We start from the raw sequence: 16,901 nt of genomic DNA on the forward strand, positions 1-16,901 counted from the left end.
TTTGAACACATCCCACCCAAATCTAACTTTTTCTCATGTTATACCTGCCCCCCCTGCAGTGCACATGGTTTTGCCCATTAGATAAAAATGTTGCAGCTGCGATCAGGTCTGTATTAGGCCCATAGTACACAGCAATGGTAAATAAGGGTGGGGGAGATCCCGAAAGGCAGCTTATTATGGAGTTATAAATTACCAACTTCTCCTACTGGTTATTCAATGCTTGTCGGAAACTGCCGTCTTGCCGGCAGTTTCCGACTATTTTAGTTTGGAATGGGCTCCGACCTATTGCCGGAAAGACGGCAGTTTCCGACTATTTTAGGTTGGAATGGGCTCCGACCTATTCAATGGGGCTCCTTTTTTTCCCCAACAAGTCGGCAATTCCGCGGCCAAATCCGTCGGATTGGCATTGTCGTGAACAGCCAAATCCGTTCATTTTATACTGAGGTGTCGGATCCTTTCCATCGGAAAGGATCTGACATCTATTGAGTATACCCCTGTGCTATAACCTTCAAGACTTGACTATATTCTTTGTTCTCCAACAATAATTAACGGTAATTGATAATGAATTGTATGCATCTGTTTTCTTAGAAACCGTTCTTGATGATCAGGATGTTAAGGAAGAAAATGGAGTGTTGGTGCTAACTGATGCAAACTTCGATAGTTTTGTTGCAGATAAAGATACTGTGCTTCTGGAATTTTATGCTCCTTGGTAAGTGAACCTCTTTTTGATTTTGATGTTTTTGTGTTTACATTCTTTCCTATACTACATCACCCAGTTGAACCTTTTTTACTTTTACTGTCTAGCACAACACAAGTAAATTGCTGTTGTTCATTCATGACCTTCACATGGGGGGGGGGCTGTCAGTGATTGACAGTCTGCTGCCGTCTGGATGATTGGGGAGGGGGCAGCAATGGCAAACGGAGGTGTCGTGCCATTTAGAGGGTGGGAAGAGGTCTGGTATCTCCATTGTAGGACGGAGATTTGCTGGCCTCTGCGACGGGTGGCTTGCATGGCACCATGGGTGCCGTAAGCTGCCCAATGGTGTTGCAGTGATCCAATGCTGTGTTCTAGGTTGTAGCTCGGATCACTTACGGGACAGGAGGATTCTACTTGTAATAGGCGCCTCCTGCTGCATTACGATATGGCGGCATTCCAGGAATCCACAGTGATAGCAACTCCGTCCTCATCTGAATTAGATGTCGTACAGCAGTGTTTTTCAAAATATGTCATGACCACAGATTGGGTCACTGTCATTCCAGCTTAGGGTTGCATGGGATCAGGCTGATAATACCCCTGGAATCTCTTAGCCAGTGATCCGAGGAGCCTGAAGTAAGTTGAATTGCCCATTACTGCAGAATCCTGGGATCACCTTCTGAGAGATCTGAGGAGTCCTCAGACAGCCCCACTCCTGCCCCATTGCTCAGCCTCTTCTGTCCCACCCAGCAGAAGCTGACAAACTAGCAGCCAGCACCAGCAGTGGTCCGTGGCCAAGCTCAGAGGAGCCAGCTGCAAGCGAGCAGGACTCTATGCGAAGAAGTGGTTGTAAGTGCAACCAATCGGAAGGGGGTAATGTGTGATGGCTGATGTGGAGGAACAGGAAGAAACAACAGCAGTGGGAGCATTGATGGGACATGTATGTGAATGGGGTAATAAGGAAGCACACAGTCTGGCAAGGAGAACACACATTAATTTCTCTTACGTCCTAGAGGATGCTTGGGTCCATATTAGTACCATGAGGTATAGATGGGTCCACCAGGAGCCATTTGCACTTTAAGAGTTTAATAGTGTGGGCTGGCTCCTCCCTCTGTTGGCGACAGCCTCCCTGCAGCGTGGGACTGAGTGGGGAGGGCGGCAGTGTCCGCCCCACCGGGTCTTGCTGTGCCGCTGACTGGATGGTGGCTCCATAGGGGTCTGATCGCGCCCCGCCGCAGGGGAACGCTCGACCCGGCAGCAGGCCGCCACCCCCTCAGAAGCTGAAGTGTGGCGAATCAGGCACTGTCCCCACTTGCAAGCGGGGGGACAGTGTGAAGAGTGCGGCTACGGGTCAGGAGTGCGGTTGTGCCCGCGCTCCTGGAAAGCTCAGCGGTACCTTGGTGCGGCTGCTTAGGAGAGAACGCCCTGAGCCAGCTCCAGACCCTGCACTGGTTTTCTTCAGCGTGTCGGAGTCTGCGGACCCAGGTCAGCATATTCCTCCGGCCAGTATAATCTTGTGAGCGGGAAGACTGCGCCATTGAAGGGTGCGGAGTCTGTAAGGTACCAGGGGGCTGTGGAAGGGAGGGAGGCTGCTTAAAGGCAGTGTTGCCTATTAAGACATGGGAGACTCCGGAAAAGAAATTCCAGATTCCCAAGAGAGTCTTGGTTGCTTTTCCCTTCTCAGAGGAAGATAGGAAGAGATGGGAGTCCCCGCCGATAGTCAACGCCTTTGTGTCCAAGCAGGTGGTATTACCGGTCCCGGGTTCTACTGCATTAAAGGACCCAGCAGATCGCAAGGTGGATGCTATGCTGAAATCCATTTACACGGCTTCAGGGGCTATATTGCGGCCTATTGTAGCCTGTGCTCGGATTGCTAAAGCTATTGCCAGGTGGTCGATCACTCTGCAGGAGGAATAGTCTATGCTGGACAAAGGTGACGTTGATTTATTTTTACGTAATATTCAGGATTCTGCATGGTTCCTGGTGGATTCCATGAAGGACCTGGGTTCCATGGCTGCGGGGATCTCCTCCATGTCAGTCTCGGCTCGCAGAGGTCTCTGGCTGCGCAACTGGTCTGCGGACGCGGAATCCAGGAAGTGTGTGGAAGGCCTTCCATACAAAGGTCAGGCCCTATTTGGGGAGGTGCTGGATGCGTGGATTGCCACGGCTACCGCGGGTAAGTCTCCTTTTCTCCCCTCAACTGCACCGGCTACGAAGAAGCCCTTTTCATCTAACGCGTCAGTCCTTTCGGGCCGTGAGTCCTAGAAAGAACAAGCCTTCGAACACCTTCTTCAGAGGTGGTCGTGCCAAAGGATAGAAACCCACTCCCGCAGGTTCCCAGACCCAGAAGCCCGCTTCTGATACCCCCAAGTCCTCCGCATGACAGTGGACAGCTAGGCCTGGAGGAAGGTCAGGTGGGGGCGAGACTCTGGCAGTTCAGCCATGTCTGGGTGTCGTAGGGTCTGGACCCCTGGGTTCTGGATATAGTGTCCAGAGGGTTCAGACTGGAGTTTCAAGGCCCCCGCCTCACCATTTCTTCAGGTCAGGCTTGCCAGCGCTGCTGGCGGACAAGACCATTCTTCTGGAGGCCATCAGAAAATTAGTGTTGTCAGAGGTCATTGTTCAGCAGCGGAACAAGGATTATTATTTGAACCTTTTCGTGGTACCGAAGCCGGATGGTTCAATACAGCCTGAGGAAGCTGGCAGCCATTAGACCAGCGAAACGCGTTGAGCTAAGGACAGTGACCATCAGCTGTGGACCCACTTGGCATCTCCGGTAACAATTGGACTCTTTGCCCTTTCTGGACACTACCAAGCGCTTTGCAACCTGGAATATTCCCCTGCTGCCAATCGGATTCTCACCTGCCAAATTGAGATCCTGGGGATGACATCTATAAGGACTGGGTAATTATTACCATCTTAAAGTGAATCCAGAGCTAATAAGGAGGGAGTTCTAACCGGAGACTGTGTACAGATAATTTACATCATAAGTGGGATCCAATTGGTCTGAATCAACATCGTTTAACACTGTTTAACATCTGTTTCTAACTCAGGAACATACAAAGATAATATGATTACATCTGATATATCCAATTAATGGTTTTAAATTTATATATTTTATCTTATTATGTTAATTAAAATTTTGTGATAATTTTACACTGATTATTGTCCCTTATTGGTCTAACAGCCAGCGCCAGTATCTATTTCTTTTGTTGTTTCACTATACATAGGGGCTGACCCCCCTTTACTGGCTGCTGCTGACAGCGCACTCATACTTTTTTGTTTTCACCCTTTTGTACCACTATTCTAAATTTGAAATCTTTGAACCCTTATCCCAAGGAGTTCAAATTCAAAATGGAATCTCTGAGGGCTGTAATTTCAGGGCTGTCGGAGGGGGAGTTCCTGGTGTCCCTGGACATCAAGGACGCTTACCTCCACATTCCCATTTGGGAGCCACATCAGGCTTTTCTCAGGTTTGCGCTGATGGACGATCACTATCTGTTCCAGGCGCTGCCATTTGGCCTCTCAACAGCACCAAGGATCAGCACCAAGGATCTTCACCAAGGTGATGGCGGAGATGATGGTTCTCCTCCGCAAACAGGGGGTGAACATAATTCCATATCTGGATGATCTCCTGATCAAGGCGTCATCCAGGGAGAGGTTGTTACGGTCCATCGCACTCACGACGCAGCTGCTCAGGAAGCACGGTTGGATCCTGAATCTTCCAAAGTCTCATCAAGGCGGCTGTCTTTCCTGGGAATGATCCTCGACACGGAAGTGCAGAGGGTTTTTCTCCCAGCGGAGAAAGCGTTGGTGATTCAAACAATGGTCCGGGATGTCCTACGGCCTACCCGGGTATCTGTTCATCAATGCAAACGCCTTCTGGGGAAGATGGTTGCCGCCTACGATCTGAAGTACGGCAGATTTAATGCTCAACCTTTTCAACTGGACCCCTTGGACCAGTCGTCAGGCTCTCACCTACTCTTGCACAAGAGGATACGCCTGTCTCCGAAAGCCAGGATTCCACTCCTCTGGTGGCTGCAACTTCCACACCTTCTGGAATGCAGAAGGTTCGGAATTCAAGACTGGATCCTGTTGACCACTGATACAAGTCTAAGGGGTTGGGGAGCGGTTTCTCTGGGGGAAAACTTTCAAGGACAATGGTCGGCTCAAGAGTCACTTCCAATAAACAAGTCGGACAACGTGACCACAGTGGCCTACATAAACTGACAAGGCGGAACGAAGAGCACAGCTGCGACGGCAGAGGTGTTGAAGGTCCTCGTCTGGGCAGAAAGGCACGCGGTGGCAAGGTCGGCAATCTTCATTCCGGGCGTAGACAGCTGGGAAGCATACTTCCTCAGCAGACACTATCTCCATCCAGGGGAGTGGGGCCTCCATCTGGAGGTGTTCTAGGAGGTAACCGGTTTTGTGGGGAGTTCCTCACATAGACATGATGGCCTCCCGCCTCAACAAGAAGCTATGGAGGTACTGTTCCAGGTCAAGAGATCCACAGGCAGTGGCGGTGGACGCACTGGTAACACCTTGGGTGTTCAAGTTAGTGTATGTGTTCCCTCCACTTCCTCTGATACCAAGAGTTCTTCAACTCGTGAGAAGAATGAAGGTTCTGCCAATCCTCATTGCTCCGGACTGGCCAAGGAGGGCTTGGTACGCGGTCCTGCTGGATCTTCTGCTAGAAGATCCACAGCCTTTACCTCTTCGGGAGAATCTGCTTCTTCAGGGGCCGTTTGCTTATCAAGACTTACCGTGGCTTCGTTTGACGGCATGGCGGTTGAACGCCAGATCTTAGCTCTGAAGGGTACCCCGAGTGAGATCATTCCTACCCTGATACAGGCCAGGAAGTGGGTAACGTCTAAGCATTACCATCGCATTTGGAAGAAATAGGTTTCTTGGTGTGAGGCCAAGAAGTTTCCAGCGGTGGAGTTTCAACTTGGTAGTTTTCTCCTTTTTCTGCAAGCAGGGGTGGATATGGGGCGGAGACTGGGCTCCATCAAGGTCCAGATCTCCGCTTTGTCCATCTTCTTCTAAAAACAATTGGCTGTTCTTCCTGAGGTTCAGACCTTTTTGAAAGGGATTCTGCACATTCAGCCTCCCTTTGTGGCGCCCACGGCTCCATGGGATCAGGATGTGGTGTTGCAGTTCCTACAATCTGCTTGGTTTGAGCCTCCTACAGGAGGCTGATCTGAAGTTTTTTACGTGGAAGGCGGTCACCTTGTTGGCCTTGGCTTCTGTGCGATGCGTGTCGGAATTGGGGACTTAATCTTGTAAAGGCCCTATCTGATCTTCCATGAAGACAGGGCGGAACTTAGGACTCGTCCACGGTTCCTACCTAAGGTTGTGTCTGCTTTCCACATCAACCAACTTTTTGGGGTGCCAGTGGCTCCTGACTCCTCAATTACTTCAAAGGCCTTGGATGTTGTGAAGACTTTGAAGATTTACATGAAGAGGACGGCTCGTCACAGGAAAAGGGACTCCCTGTTTGTTCTCCTATGATCCAAAGAAAATTGGATGTCCTGCTTATAAGCAGTTGATTTCACGCTGGATCAGAGATGCTTATTATCTTATTATAAGCTTAATGTCCAGCATGCTTATTCCACGGCAGGATTGCCATGTCCGAAATCCGTAAAGGCCCACTCTACGCGTAAAGTGGGCTCTTCCAGGGCGGCTGCCCGGGGTGTCTCGGCAATGCAACTCTGCCGAGCAGCTACTTGGTCTGGGTTGAACACATTTGCCAAGTTTCTCTAACGTCCTAGTAGATGCTGGGGACTCCGAAAGGACCATGGGGAATAGATGGTCTCCGCAGGAGACTGGGCACTCTAAAAGAAAGATTAGGTACTTTCTGGTGTGCACTGGCTCCTACCTCTATGCACCTCCTACAGACCTCAGTTAGAATCTGTGCCCGGCCAGAGCTGGGTGCTCCTAGTGGGCTCTCCTGAGCTTACTAGTTAAGTTTTTGTTAGGTTTTTTATTTTCAGAGAGCTTCTGCTGGCAACAGACTCTCTGCTACGTGGGACTGAGGGGAGAGAAGCAAACCTACTAACTGTGGCTAGGTTGCGCTTCTTAGGCTACTGGACACAATTGGCTCCAGAGGGATCGAACACAGGACCCTAACCTTGATCGTCTGTTCCCGGAGCCGCGCCGCCGTCCCCCTCGCAGAGCCAGAAGTACAGAAGCAAGAAGACGTTGAAATCGGCGGCAGAAGACTCCTGTCTTCACTACAGGTAGCGCACAGCACTGCAGCTGTGCGCCATTGCTCCCACAGCACACCCGCACACTCCGGTCACTGTAGGGTGCAGGGGGGGGCACCCTGGGCAGCAATTTAGATACCCGATGGCAAAAGGACACATATATACAGTCATGCACTGTATATATGTGCGAGCCCCCGCCATTTTTACACAAGAGACGCGGGACAGAAGCCTGCCGCTGAGGGGGCGGGGCCTTCTTGCTCAGCACACCAGCGCCTTTTCCTCTTCACAGCTCCGCTGGAAGGATGCTCCCCAGGCTCTCCCCTGCTGTATACAGGTGCAATAGTGGATAAAAAAGAGGGGGGGCACATAAATTTAGGAGCAGAGATATAGATATAAAAACGGCAGCTACCGAGTAAACACTAAATTACTGTGTAATTCCTGGGTTATATAGCGCTGGGGTGTGTGCTGGCATACTCTCTCTGTCTCCCCAAAAGCCCTTGTGGGGTCCTGTCCTCAACTGAGCATTCCCTGTGTGTGCGGTGTGTCGGTACACCTGTGTCGACATGTTTGAGGAGGAAGGATACGTGAAGGCAGAGCAAGTGCAAGCAGATGTGGTGTCGCCCCCGACGGTGCCGACACAGGATTGGATGTATATGTGGAAGGTGTTGAATGATAATGTAAACTCCTTATATAACAGACTAGATACAGCTGTTGCCTTGGGACAGTCAGGGTCTCCACCCATGCCTGCTCCCACAGCGCAGAGACCGTCAGGGTCTCAAAAGCGCCCAATATCCCAGTTAGCTGACACAGATGTCGACACGGACTCTGATTCCAGTGTCGACGAAGATGAGGAAAAATTGCAGCCTAAAATGACTAAGGCTATCCGCTACATGATTGTGGCAATGAAGGAAATATTACACATTTCTGAGGAAAATCCTGTCCCTGACAAAAGGATTTATATGTATGGGGAGAAAGAGAGAAGTGACTTTTCCCCCGTCAAATGAGTTGAATGAATTATGTGAAAAGGCGTGGGATGCCCCGGATAGGAAGCAAGTGATTTCCAAAAGATTATTGATGGCGTATCCCTTCCCGCCGACGGACAGGTTACGCTGGGAATCCTCGCCTAGAGTTGACAAGACGTTGACGCGCTTGTCTAAAAGGGTGGCCCTACCGTCTCAGGATACGGCCTCCCTTAAGGATCCTGCAGATAGAAAGCAGGAAGCTATCCTGAAGTCGGTTTACTCGCATTCTGGTACACTGCTGAGGTCAGCCATTGCTTCGGCATGGATGTGTAGTGCCGTAGCGGCATGGACGGATACTCTGTCTGAGGAGTTAGAAACCCTGGACAGGGACTCTGTTTTGCTGACGCTGGCACATATCAAGGACACGGTCCTATATATGCGGGATGCCCAGAGGGACATTTGCATGCTGGGCTCCAAAGTAAATGCAATGTCCATCTCTGCCAGAAGGGTCTTATGGACTCGGCAATGGACAGGGGATGCCGACTCTAAAAAAAAACAAACACATGGAGGTTTTACCTTTTAAGGGTGAGGAATTGTTTGGGGACGGCCTCTCGGACCTGGTTTCCACAGCTACGGCTGGGAAGTCAAATTTCTTGCCTTATGTACCTCCACAGCCTAAGAAAGCACCGTATTACCAAATGAAGTCATTTCGTTCACAAAAGAACAAGGTCAGAGGTGCATCCTTTCTTGCCAGAGGCAGGGGTAGAGGGAAAAGGCTGCACCGTGCAGCCAGTTCCCAGGAACAAAAGTCCTCCCTGGCTTCCACTAAATCCACAGCATGACGCTGGGGCTCCACAGGCGGAGCCAGGAGCGGTGGGGGCGCGTCTCCGACATTTCAGCAACCAGTGGGTTCGCTCACGGGTGGATCCTTGGGGTATACAAATTGTATCTCAGGTATACAAGCAGGAAATCAAGGTGGCGCCCCCTCAACGTTACCTAAAATCGGCCTTGCCAGCTTCCCCCATGGAAAGAGAGGTAGTACTGGCGGCAATTCACAAACTATACCTCCAGCAGGTGATAGTAAAGGTTCCCCTCCTTCAACAGGGAAAGGGGTTACTATTCCACTTTGTTTGTCGTACCGAAACCGGACGGTTCGGAAAAACCCATTCTGAATTTAAAATCCCTGAACATCTATCTCAAGAGATTCAAGTTCAAAATGGAATCGCTCAGAGCGGTCATTGCAAGCCTGGAAGAGGGGTATTTTATGGTATCTCTGGACATCAAGGATGCTTACTTGCATGTCCCCATTTATCCCCCTCATCACGAGTACCTCAGGTTCGTGGTACAAGACTGTCATTACCAGTTCCAGACGTTGCCGTTTGGCCTGTCCACGGCACCGAGAATATTTACCAAGGTGATGGCGGAGATGATGGTACTCCTTCGGAAGTGAGGAGTTACAATTTTCCCATACTTGGACGATCTCCTCATAAAGGCGAGGTCCAGGGAGCAGTTGTTGATCAGCGTAGCACACTCTCAGGAAGTGTTGCAACAACACGGCTGGATTCTGAATTTTCCAAAGTCGCATCTCATTCCTGCGACGCGTCTGCCCTTCCTGGGCATGATTATAGACACAGAACAGAAGAAGGTGTTTCTCCCGGAGGAGAAGGCTCAGGAGCTCCTGACTCTGGTCAGAGATCTCCTGAAACCAAAGCGGGTATCGGTGCATCACTGCACGCGAGTCCTGGGAAAGATGGTAGCGTCATACGAGGCCATTCCCTTCGGCAGGTTCCATGCAAGGATCTTCCAGTGGAATCTGCTGGATCAGTGGTCCGGATCTTCTGATGCATCGCTTGATCACCCTGTCCCCCAGGACCAGGGTGTCTCTGCTATGGTGGCTGCAAAGTGCCAACCTTCTCGAGGGCCTCAGGTTCGGCATACAGGACTGGGTCCTGGTAACCACGGATGCAAGCCTCCGCGGATGGGGGGCAGTCACTCAGGGAAGAAACTTCCAGGGGCTGTGGTCAAGTCAGGAGACTTGTCTGCACATAAATATACTGGAACTAAGGGCCATATACAACGCCCTGAGTCGGGCGGAGCCTCTGCTTCGAGATCAACCAGTACTGATTCAGTCAGACAACATCACAGCAGTCGCCCATGTAAACCGCCGGGGCGGCACAAGAAGCAGAGTGGCAATGGCGGAAGCCACCAGGATTCTGCGTTGGGCGGAGAATCACGTGCAGGCACTGTCAGCAGTGTTGATTCCGGGAGTGGACAACTGGGAAGCAGACTTCCTCAGCAGACACGACCTCTCCACCCGGGAGAGTGGGGACTTCATCAAGAAGTCTTCGACCAGATTGTGAATCGGTGGGAACTTCCACAGGTGGACATGATGGCGTCCCGCCTAAACAAAAAGCTAAAAAGATATTGCGCCAGGTCAAGGGACCCTCAGGCGATAGCTGTGGACGCACTAGTGACACCGTGGGTTTTCCAGTCGGTCTATGCGTTTCCTCTTCTTCCTCTCATACCCAAGGTGCTGAGGATAGTAAGATTAAGAGGAGTGATAACAATACTCATTGTTCCGGATTGGCCAAGAAGGACTTGGTACCCAGAACTACAAGAAATGCTCACAGAGGACCCATGGCCTTTGCCTCTCAGACAGGACGTGTTGCAACAGGGACCCTATCTGTTCCAAGACTTACCGCGGCTGCGTTTTGACGGCATGGCGGTTGAACGCCGGATCCTAGCAGAAAAGGGCATTCCGGATGAAGTTATTCCTACGCTGATAAAGGCTAGGAAGGACGTGACAGCAAAACATTATCACCGTATATGGCGAAAATATGTTGCTTGGTGTGAGGCCAGGAAGGCCCCTACAGAGGAATTCCAGCTGGGTCGATTCCTGCACTTCCTACAGTCAGGTGTGACTATGGGCCTAAAATTAGGATCCATAAAGGTCCAGATTTCGGCCCTATCCATTTTCTTCCAAAAAGAACTGGCTTCACTACCTGAGGTTCAGACGTTTGTTAAGGGAGTGCTGCATATTCAGCCCCCTTTTGTGCCACCAGTGGCACCTTGGGACCTTTAACGTGGCGTTGGATTTCCTAAAATCCCACTGGTTTGAGCCACTTAAGACTGTGGAGCTAAAGTTTCTCACGGGGAAAGTGGTCATGCTGTTGGCCTTAGCTTCGGCTAGGCGGGTGTCAGAATTGGCGGCTTTGTCATGTAAAAGCCCCTATCTGGTTTTCCATATGGACAGGGCAGAATTGTGGACTGTTCCGCAATTTCTGCCAAAGGTGGTGTCGTCCTTTCATTTGAACCAACCTATTGTGGAGCCTGCGGCTACGCGGGACTTGGAGGACTCCAAGTTGCTGGACGTAGTCCGGGCTTTGAAGATTTATGTAAACAGAACGGCTGGAGTCAGGAAGACTGACTCGCTGTTTATCCTGCATGGGTTATAGTTCAGTGTTACCTGGTTCCTAGGTAAGTGCTGTGTTTTTTGCTGTTTCAGCTGTTATTGAGTTGTTCCGGCATGTTAGCCGGATTTGCCTGTTGTGTGAGGTGGTATGAATCTCGCCACTATCTGTGTATATGTATATGTCGTCTCCTCAGGCACAGTTTCTAGACTAAGTCTGGTAGGAGGGGCATAGAGGGAGGAGCCATCCCACACTCTTAAACTATTAAAGTGCCAATGGCTCCTGGTGGACCTGTCTATACCCCATGGTACTAATATGGACCCCAGCATCCTCTACGGACTACAAGAAAAGTATTTACCGGTAGGTAACCAAAATCCTGTTTAAACACCCACTTCCCCCCCCTTATTGCCATCTGAATCCCAGTCACCCTCAAAGTTTTCACAGTGGATATAAACTTAACATTCACATTGTGATCCGGCTAGAATCCCTACGGTTGGGATTCCGGAAGTTGAAATACCATTGCCGGAATTCTTACACTGCTCGCAATGCCTGCGCCGGCATCCCGACTGGGATCACAATGCCGCCAGAGGGGTAAGCTGCACGGGGTGTGGGTTAGGGTCTGGCACCCCCGGGGAAGCTTGGGGCAAGACTTGGGGTTGGGGCGGGGGCTTGTGGAGGGAAAGGTTTAGGGGGTGTGTGTGTGTGTGTGTGAGGTAGGGGATAGGTTTAGGTGGCTTCGGGGGGGGAGGGAGGTTTAAGTTTAGGCTGCTCAAAGGTAGGGTTAGGGTTAAGGGGCCATTGGGGGTAGGCAAGTATACATACCTTCCCCCGTTGGGATTCTTAACATCTGGATCTGCGGTCGGTGTTTTGACGCCAGCGTCCGGACCACCAGTATTTCAATCCTAACCCTTTGAATTAATGTACTAAACACTTGCAGGTACAGGGGCTCATAAAGGAACTTGTCCCTCTGTGTATGAAATGTTGTGATCGCATTAGTGGTTACTTCACTTCTGTTTTGTGCGTCAGCAATACTACTGTGCATGTGCAATCTGCATGTGTGGTGGCTATTCTGCAGTAGCTGCGCAACTTGCTGGGATCCTAATCATTTCATTGTCGGACTGGGTCCCAGAGCAAAATAGTTTAGGAATCCCTGCCATAGAGGAGGTTGTGTGATTAAGGAGTTAATGTTTGACATGCCTTTTTATGATTCCATCTGACATAGATCTGTTAGGTTCCTGGTGCTCAGAACAAGGGAGATGTTATGAAGTGAGTCCAGAGCACCAGGACGTAACTCTGAGAAAGGGGAATGGAAAGGGAATAGCCCCTGGCGCCCTATCTCCGTTGTCTCGCCCGTGCTGTCAGTACACTCTTGCGAGACTATGGTTGCTTGAGCCCATGGCAGCCGCGTTTGAAGGGCGGATTATGTCTGCCCAACTTCGATGCCCCCTCAGTTCTTAATGAGAGACAAAGAGTGTACCGAGACAGGGTGATAACAAGGGGCCCTCTTACTGAAACAACCAAAGCCAGGGGCTACTAACTAACCAAAAACTAAATGTATGTGCGGCTTGCCGCCAAAGGAAAAGAACAACAAAGGAAATGCTGACCACACGCCGACACAATACTTTTGTGTACCGGCGGTGACAGTGATGGTGTAGGAGCTTCCGCAGTATAGCAAATATATTGATTCACGCTTTTTCGCATTTATTAAGATATTTACTGTTAATCACAAAATGGGTTCATGTGTCCTTAAAAATATTGCAGAGCTAGTCAGAATATTACCGTATATACTCGAGTATAAGCCGACTTTTTCAGCACATTTTTCTGTGCTGAAAAAGCCCCCCTCGGCTTATACTCGAGTCAATGGCTGCAGCAGACGCCGTGGGCTGTGTGGGCGTCCGCTGCAGCCGGCTCCAGGACGGACACTAGAGGTCATTATTGACCTCTAGTGTCTGTGCGCGTTGCTATGGGAGAGACGTCATGACGTCTCTCCCATAGAGATGATCGGGTGCCGGGGAGCGGGCGGCCGCACAGAGCGGCGGCCGGACGGAGCGTGCGGCCGCACGGAGCGGCGGCCGGACGGAGCGTGCGGCCGGATGGAGCGAGCGGACGGACGGAGCAGCGCAGCAGCAGAAGAAGCGGTCGGGAAGCAGGAGCGGGGCAGTGGTAAGTATTGTTTTTGTGTGTGTTTGTAAGCGGCGACGGGGGCACTGCAACAGGGGGCAAAGAAAGAAGGGGGCACTGCAACAGGGGGCAAAGAAAGAAGGGGGCACTGCAACAGGGGGCAAAGAAAGAAGGGGGCACTGCAACAGGGGGCAAAGAAAGAAGGAGCCACAACTACTGGGGGCAATGAAAGGGGGCACAACTACTGGGGGCAATGAAAGGGGGCACAACTACTGGGGGCAAAGAAAGAGGGGCACAACTACTGGGGGCAAAGAAGGGGCATAACTACTGGGGGCAAAGCAACGGCAGCATGTTTTTATCTGGCACTGTGGGGGGATATCTGTTACTGGGGGTATATGTGGCACTGGGGGCACAACCCTAGCAACAAGCATTACCCCCTGGCAACAAGCATAACACCTACCGCATGAAACCCCTGGCAACGAGCATGACACCCTGAGCATGAACACCCCTGGCAACGTACATTTCCCACCCTAGGTTTATACTCGAGTCAGTCATTTTTCCCATTTTTTTGTGGTAAAATTAGGTATCTCGGCTTATATTCGGGTCGACTTATACTCGAGTATATACGGTATATACTTTGAATATCTTGTATGCAGAGCTTGAATTGTTCAAGGACAAGGCAAAACAAAATGTATCCAAGGCGGACAAAGAAAGACCAGATGAATACAAGGCTACTTGAGAAGAATGTTTTAAGTTTATGTCCGAATGACTGATAATAACCATTTCAAGAATGTTCTGGTTGCCAGTTGAAACATTGTATGACAATTGATGTATTTCAAGTTCTGAGACATACATGGTGTATTCTGATTGGCTAAATGTATTGGCAAACATGGTTCCTTTGTCTTTAAGCTATAAATAATAAACCTATGACGGCCCCTAGCAGGTCATTTATGATTTGATTAGGTTACACATGATCTTGTGTCCTTTTTTCATTTACTGACCTCCAACCGGTTGAACAGAATTCTGACTGATGACTGCAGAGAGTTTATAGACCAGACCTGAACAGGTTAACATACCCTAACATTGTTACTAAAATACCACATCAGGATGGGTTCAAACCCGTGGATATTGTTAGTAACAGGGAGGGGAGAAAAGCTCTGAAAGGAGATTTTAAGTCCCTCATAAGGGGTTACTAAAATACCACATCAGGATGGGTTCAAACCCGTGGATATTGTTAGTAACAGGGAGGGGAGAAAAGCTATGAAAGGAGATGATTTTAATTCCCTCATAAGGGGTTACTAAAATACCACATCAGGAGGGGTTCAAACCCGTGGATATTGTTAGTAACAGGGAGGGGAGGAAAGCTCTGAAAGGAATAAGAAAAATTTACAAAACAGCAGGTTTTCCGTCAGAAGGGACACTAGAACTAGAGAAATGGAAAAAAAAAAAAAAAATTTGCCTCCTGTAACAAGAGTTGGATAATTAAGCATAATTGTAGAGATCGAGCATCCATCTGGATCACTGTAGCAAAAGAATTAGAAGTAGAGAATAAAGGAAGAGATGAGGAAAATGATTTCCCCATTGTACCAGAGTACTCAATAGCACCACAACCAGCGTTAAACTCACTGCCTGTAATTTCAGAAACAGCACCTGCACACTATACCCCACCCCTATACTCAGACATGCATGCACACCAAGGTACCCCTAGTATGAACAGAATGGAAACATCTGCAAGCTCACTAACAGTAAAATTGAAAAGAGATGAACCAGGAAAAGAGTGGCGAAGAATCAGCCCTATCTTGAAAGAATCTGTGGTTGAAAACCCGAATGATTTACCTGAGCTATGTGTACAGAGTATGCCCCAGTGTCCTGATACTTTATCACAAGAAACCCCAACAAGATCAAACCAAAGAAACTGGCCACCTAAAGCTCCCCTCATGTTTAAACGAGTGGTGGACACCTGGAATCAAGCTATGAGTCCAGTAAACAATTGTCCACAATCAGGAGCTATAGGCTAAAGGGTGCAAATCAGGCGCAGAGGAGAAGCAAGGGATCAAGACACAGCCTCTACAGCTTTTCATGCCCAGATACATAATGTACAAAATAAAGTGACCTATTTTCCAGAAAGATTGTGTCCGGTATGTCAGTTTTGTGTTCCAGAAGGATGAGCATTGCCCAAATTGTGGAAACTGGATTTCATCACATGAACTGCCATGCCAAGATAACTATGCAACTAGAAATGCTGAAAGACGGTCATCATTGCCTATTTCTCTGTATCCAGTACAAGTGCAGAGAATACGCAACACAAATGATGCAAACAGGGTGGATGAACCATACATCGTACAGAGCCAACACCACAAACCATGGTATGGCAACGACCTCGCAAATATAGTTGCAGAGTCCCCAGATCCTAGAAAAAACCCAACAGCATTTTATGCCTATATGGAAAGAATTCAAGCCATATGGACACCAGCATGGGTCGACTATCACCAGTTGTGTGAGGCTATACTAGGACCAGGAACAGCAAGCAGTAAGCACCATGGCAGCAGCAATTGCAGCAAACGATTGCCCAGCCATAGAGGCCGCCCCGGCAGAGGAAAATAGAACAACATTCGAAAGTGGAAAGATGTACATGACAAGACTTAAGAGATGGTGTCATGCAGACACTCAGGGCACCAGCAGCCCCAGACTTGAAACAGGAGAAGACGGAGTCCATCAGAACTTACTATGATAAAGTCACTATACGACACACAAGATGATAGAATATGAGGGTGTGCAACTCCCGTGTCGGCAACAGTGTACTCAGTCACCACTGGCATTTCGATAAAAGTGACTTTACCCACAGGAGACACAAGGGTTTCAAGAGCTGTTTTTATGCACAACCAGATTCCTCTACGCTTACTTACAGATCAGGTCATTGCAACGACTGGATTGGGAGGTTAAGCCCTACCCCTGCAAGAAAGCAAAGATGTAACCTGAAATACAAGCTGCTATACAAGTCTACCTCTCACAGGAAAAGTAAGACAAAGAGGAACAACAACTCCCAGCATGAACATCATTATGTTGAACACCAGCCTGGGTGGACTTGGACTAAGAAGATGACATGCCAGCAGCAGTGAGAGAGAATATGCAAGTAAAGAAAGGACAAAGTATGAAGAATTATGAATGAATCATAAAGAGAGGTGATTGGAAAAAGAAAAGTTGAGAAACAATATGAAGGTCGCATGAAAGTTTGGAGACTAAAGGAAGTCTGCTTTAAGAAGGATAAAGAAAGACATCTGACAAGTGGTCAGTACTACATGGCAAGATTACAGAGATAATGCCATGATTTAAAGCAACAGAAGCTCCGGGGTTTAAAGCAAATAATAAGGAACAAGACAGAAAAAGTTCCAAAAGACAAATAAATGATGCTTCTTCTGCCAATATGAAGTACAAGCTTCTTCAGGTACTCCCCAGTGAACATAATGTCTCCAGAGGAAACAGCAGAAGGTATGATTAGTCACCTTGC

The 16,901-nt window shown here is 49.2% G+C and overlaps 1 protein-coding gene across 1 annotated transcript in view; it reads left to right on the forward strand.

Moving 5' to 3' along the window:
- The window catches only part of PDIA4 (protein disulfide isomerase family A member 4), a 339,636-nt gene that overhangs the window by 127,462 nt on the left and 195,273 nt on the right, over nucleotides 1-16,901 (forward strand). The window contains exon 8 of the mRNA XM_063925192.1: nucleotides 589-709. Within this exon, the coding sequence (XP_063781262.1) occupies nucleotides 589-709 (121 nt within the window). The remainder of the gene's footprint in view (nucleotides 1-588; nucleotides 710-16,901) is intronic.

Source organism: Pseudophryne corroboree, chromosome 5 (assembly GCF_028390025.1).
Source record: "Pseudophryne corroboree isolate aPseCor3 chromosome 5, aPseCor3.hap2, whole genome shotgun sequence".
Taxonomy (NCBI): domain Eukaryota; kingdom Metazoa; phylum Chordata; class Amphibia; order Anura; family Myobatrachidae; genus Pseudophryne; species Pseudophryne corroboree.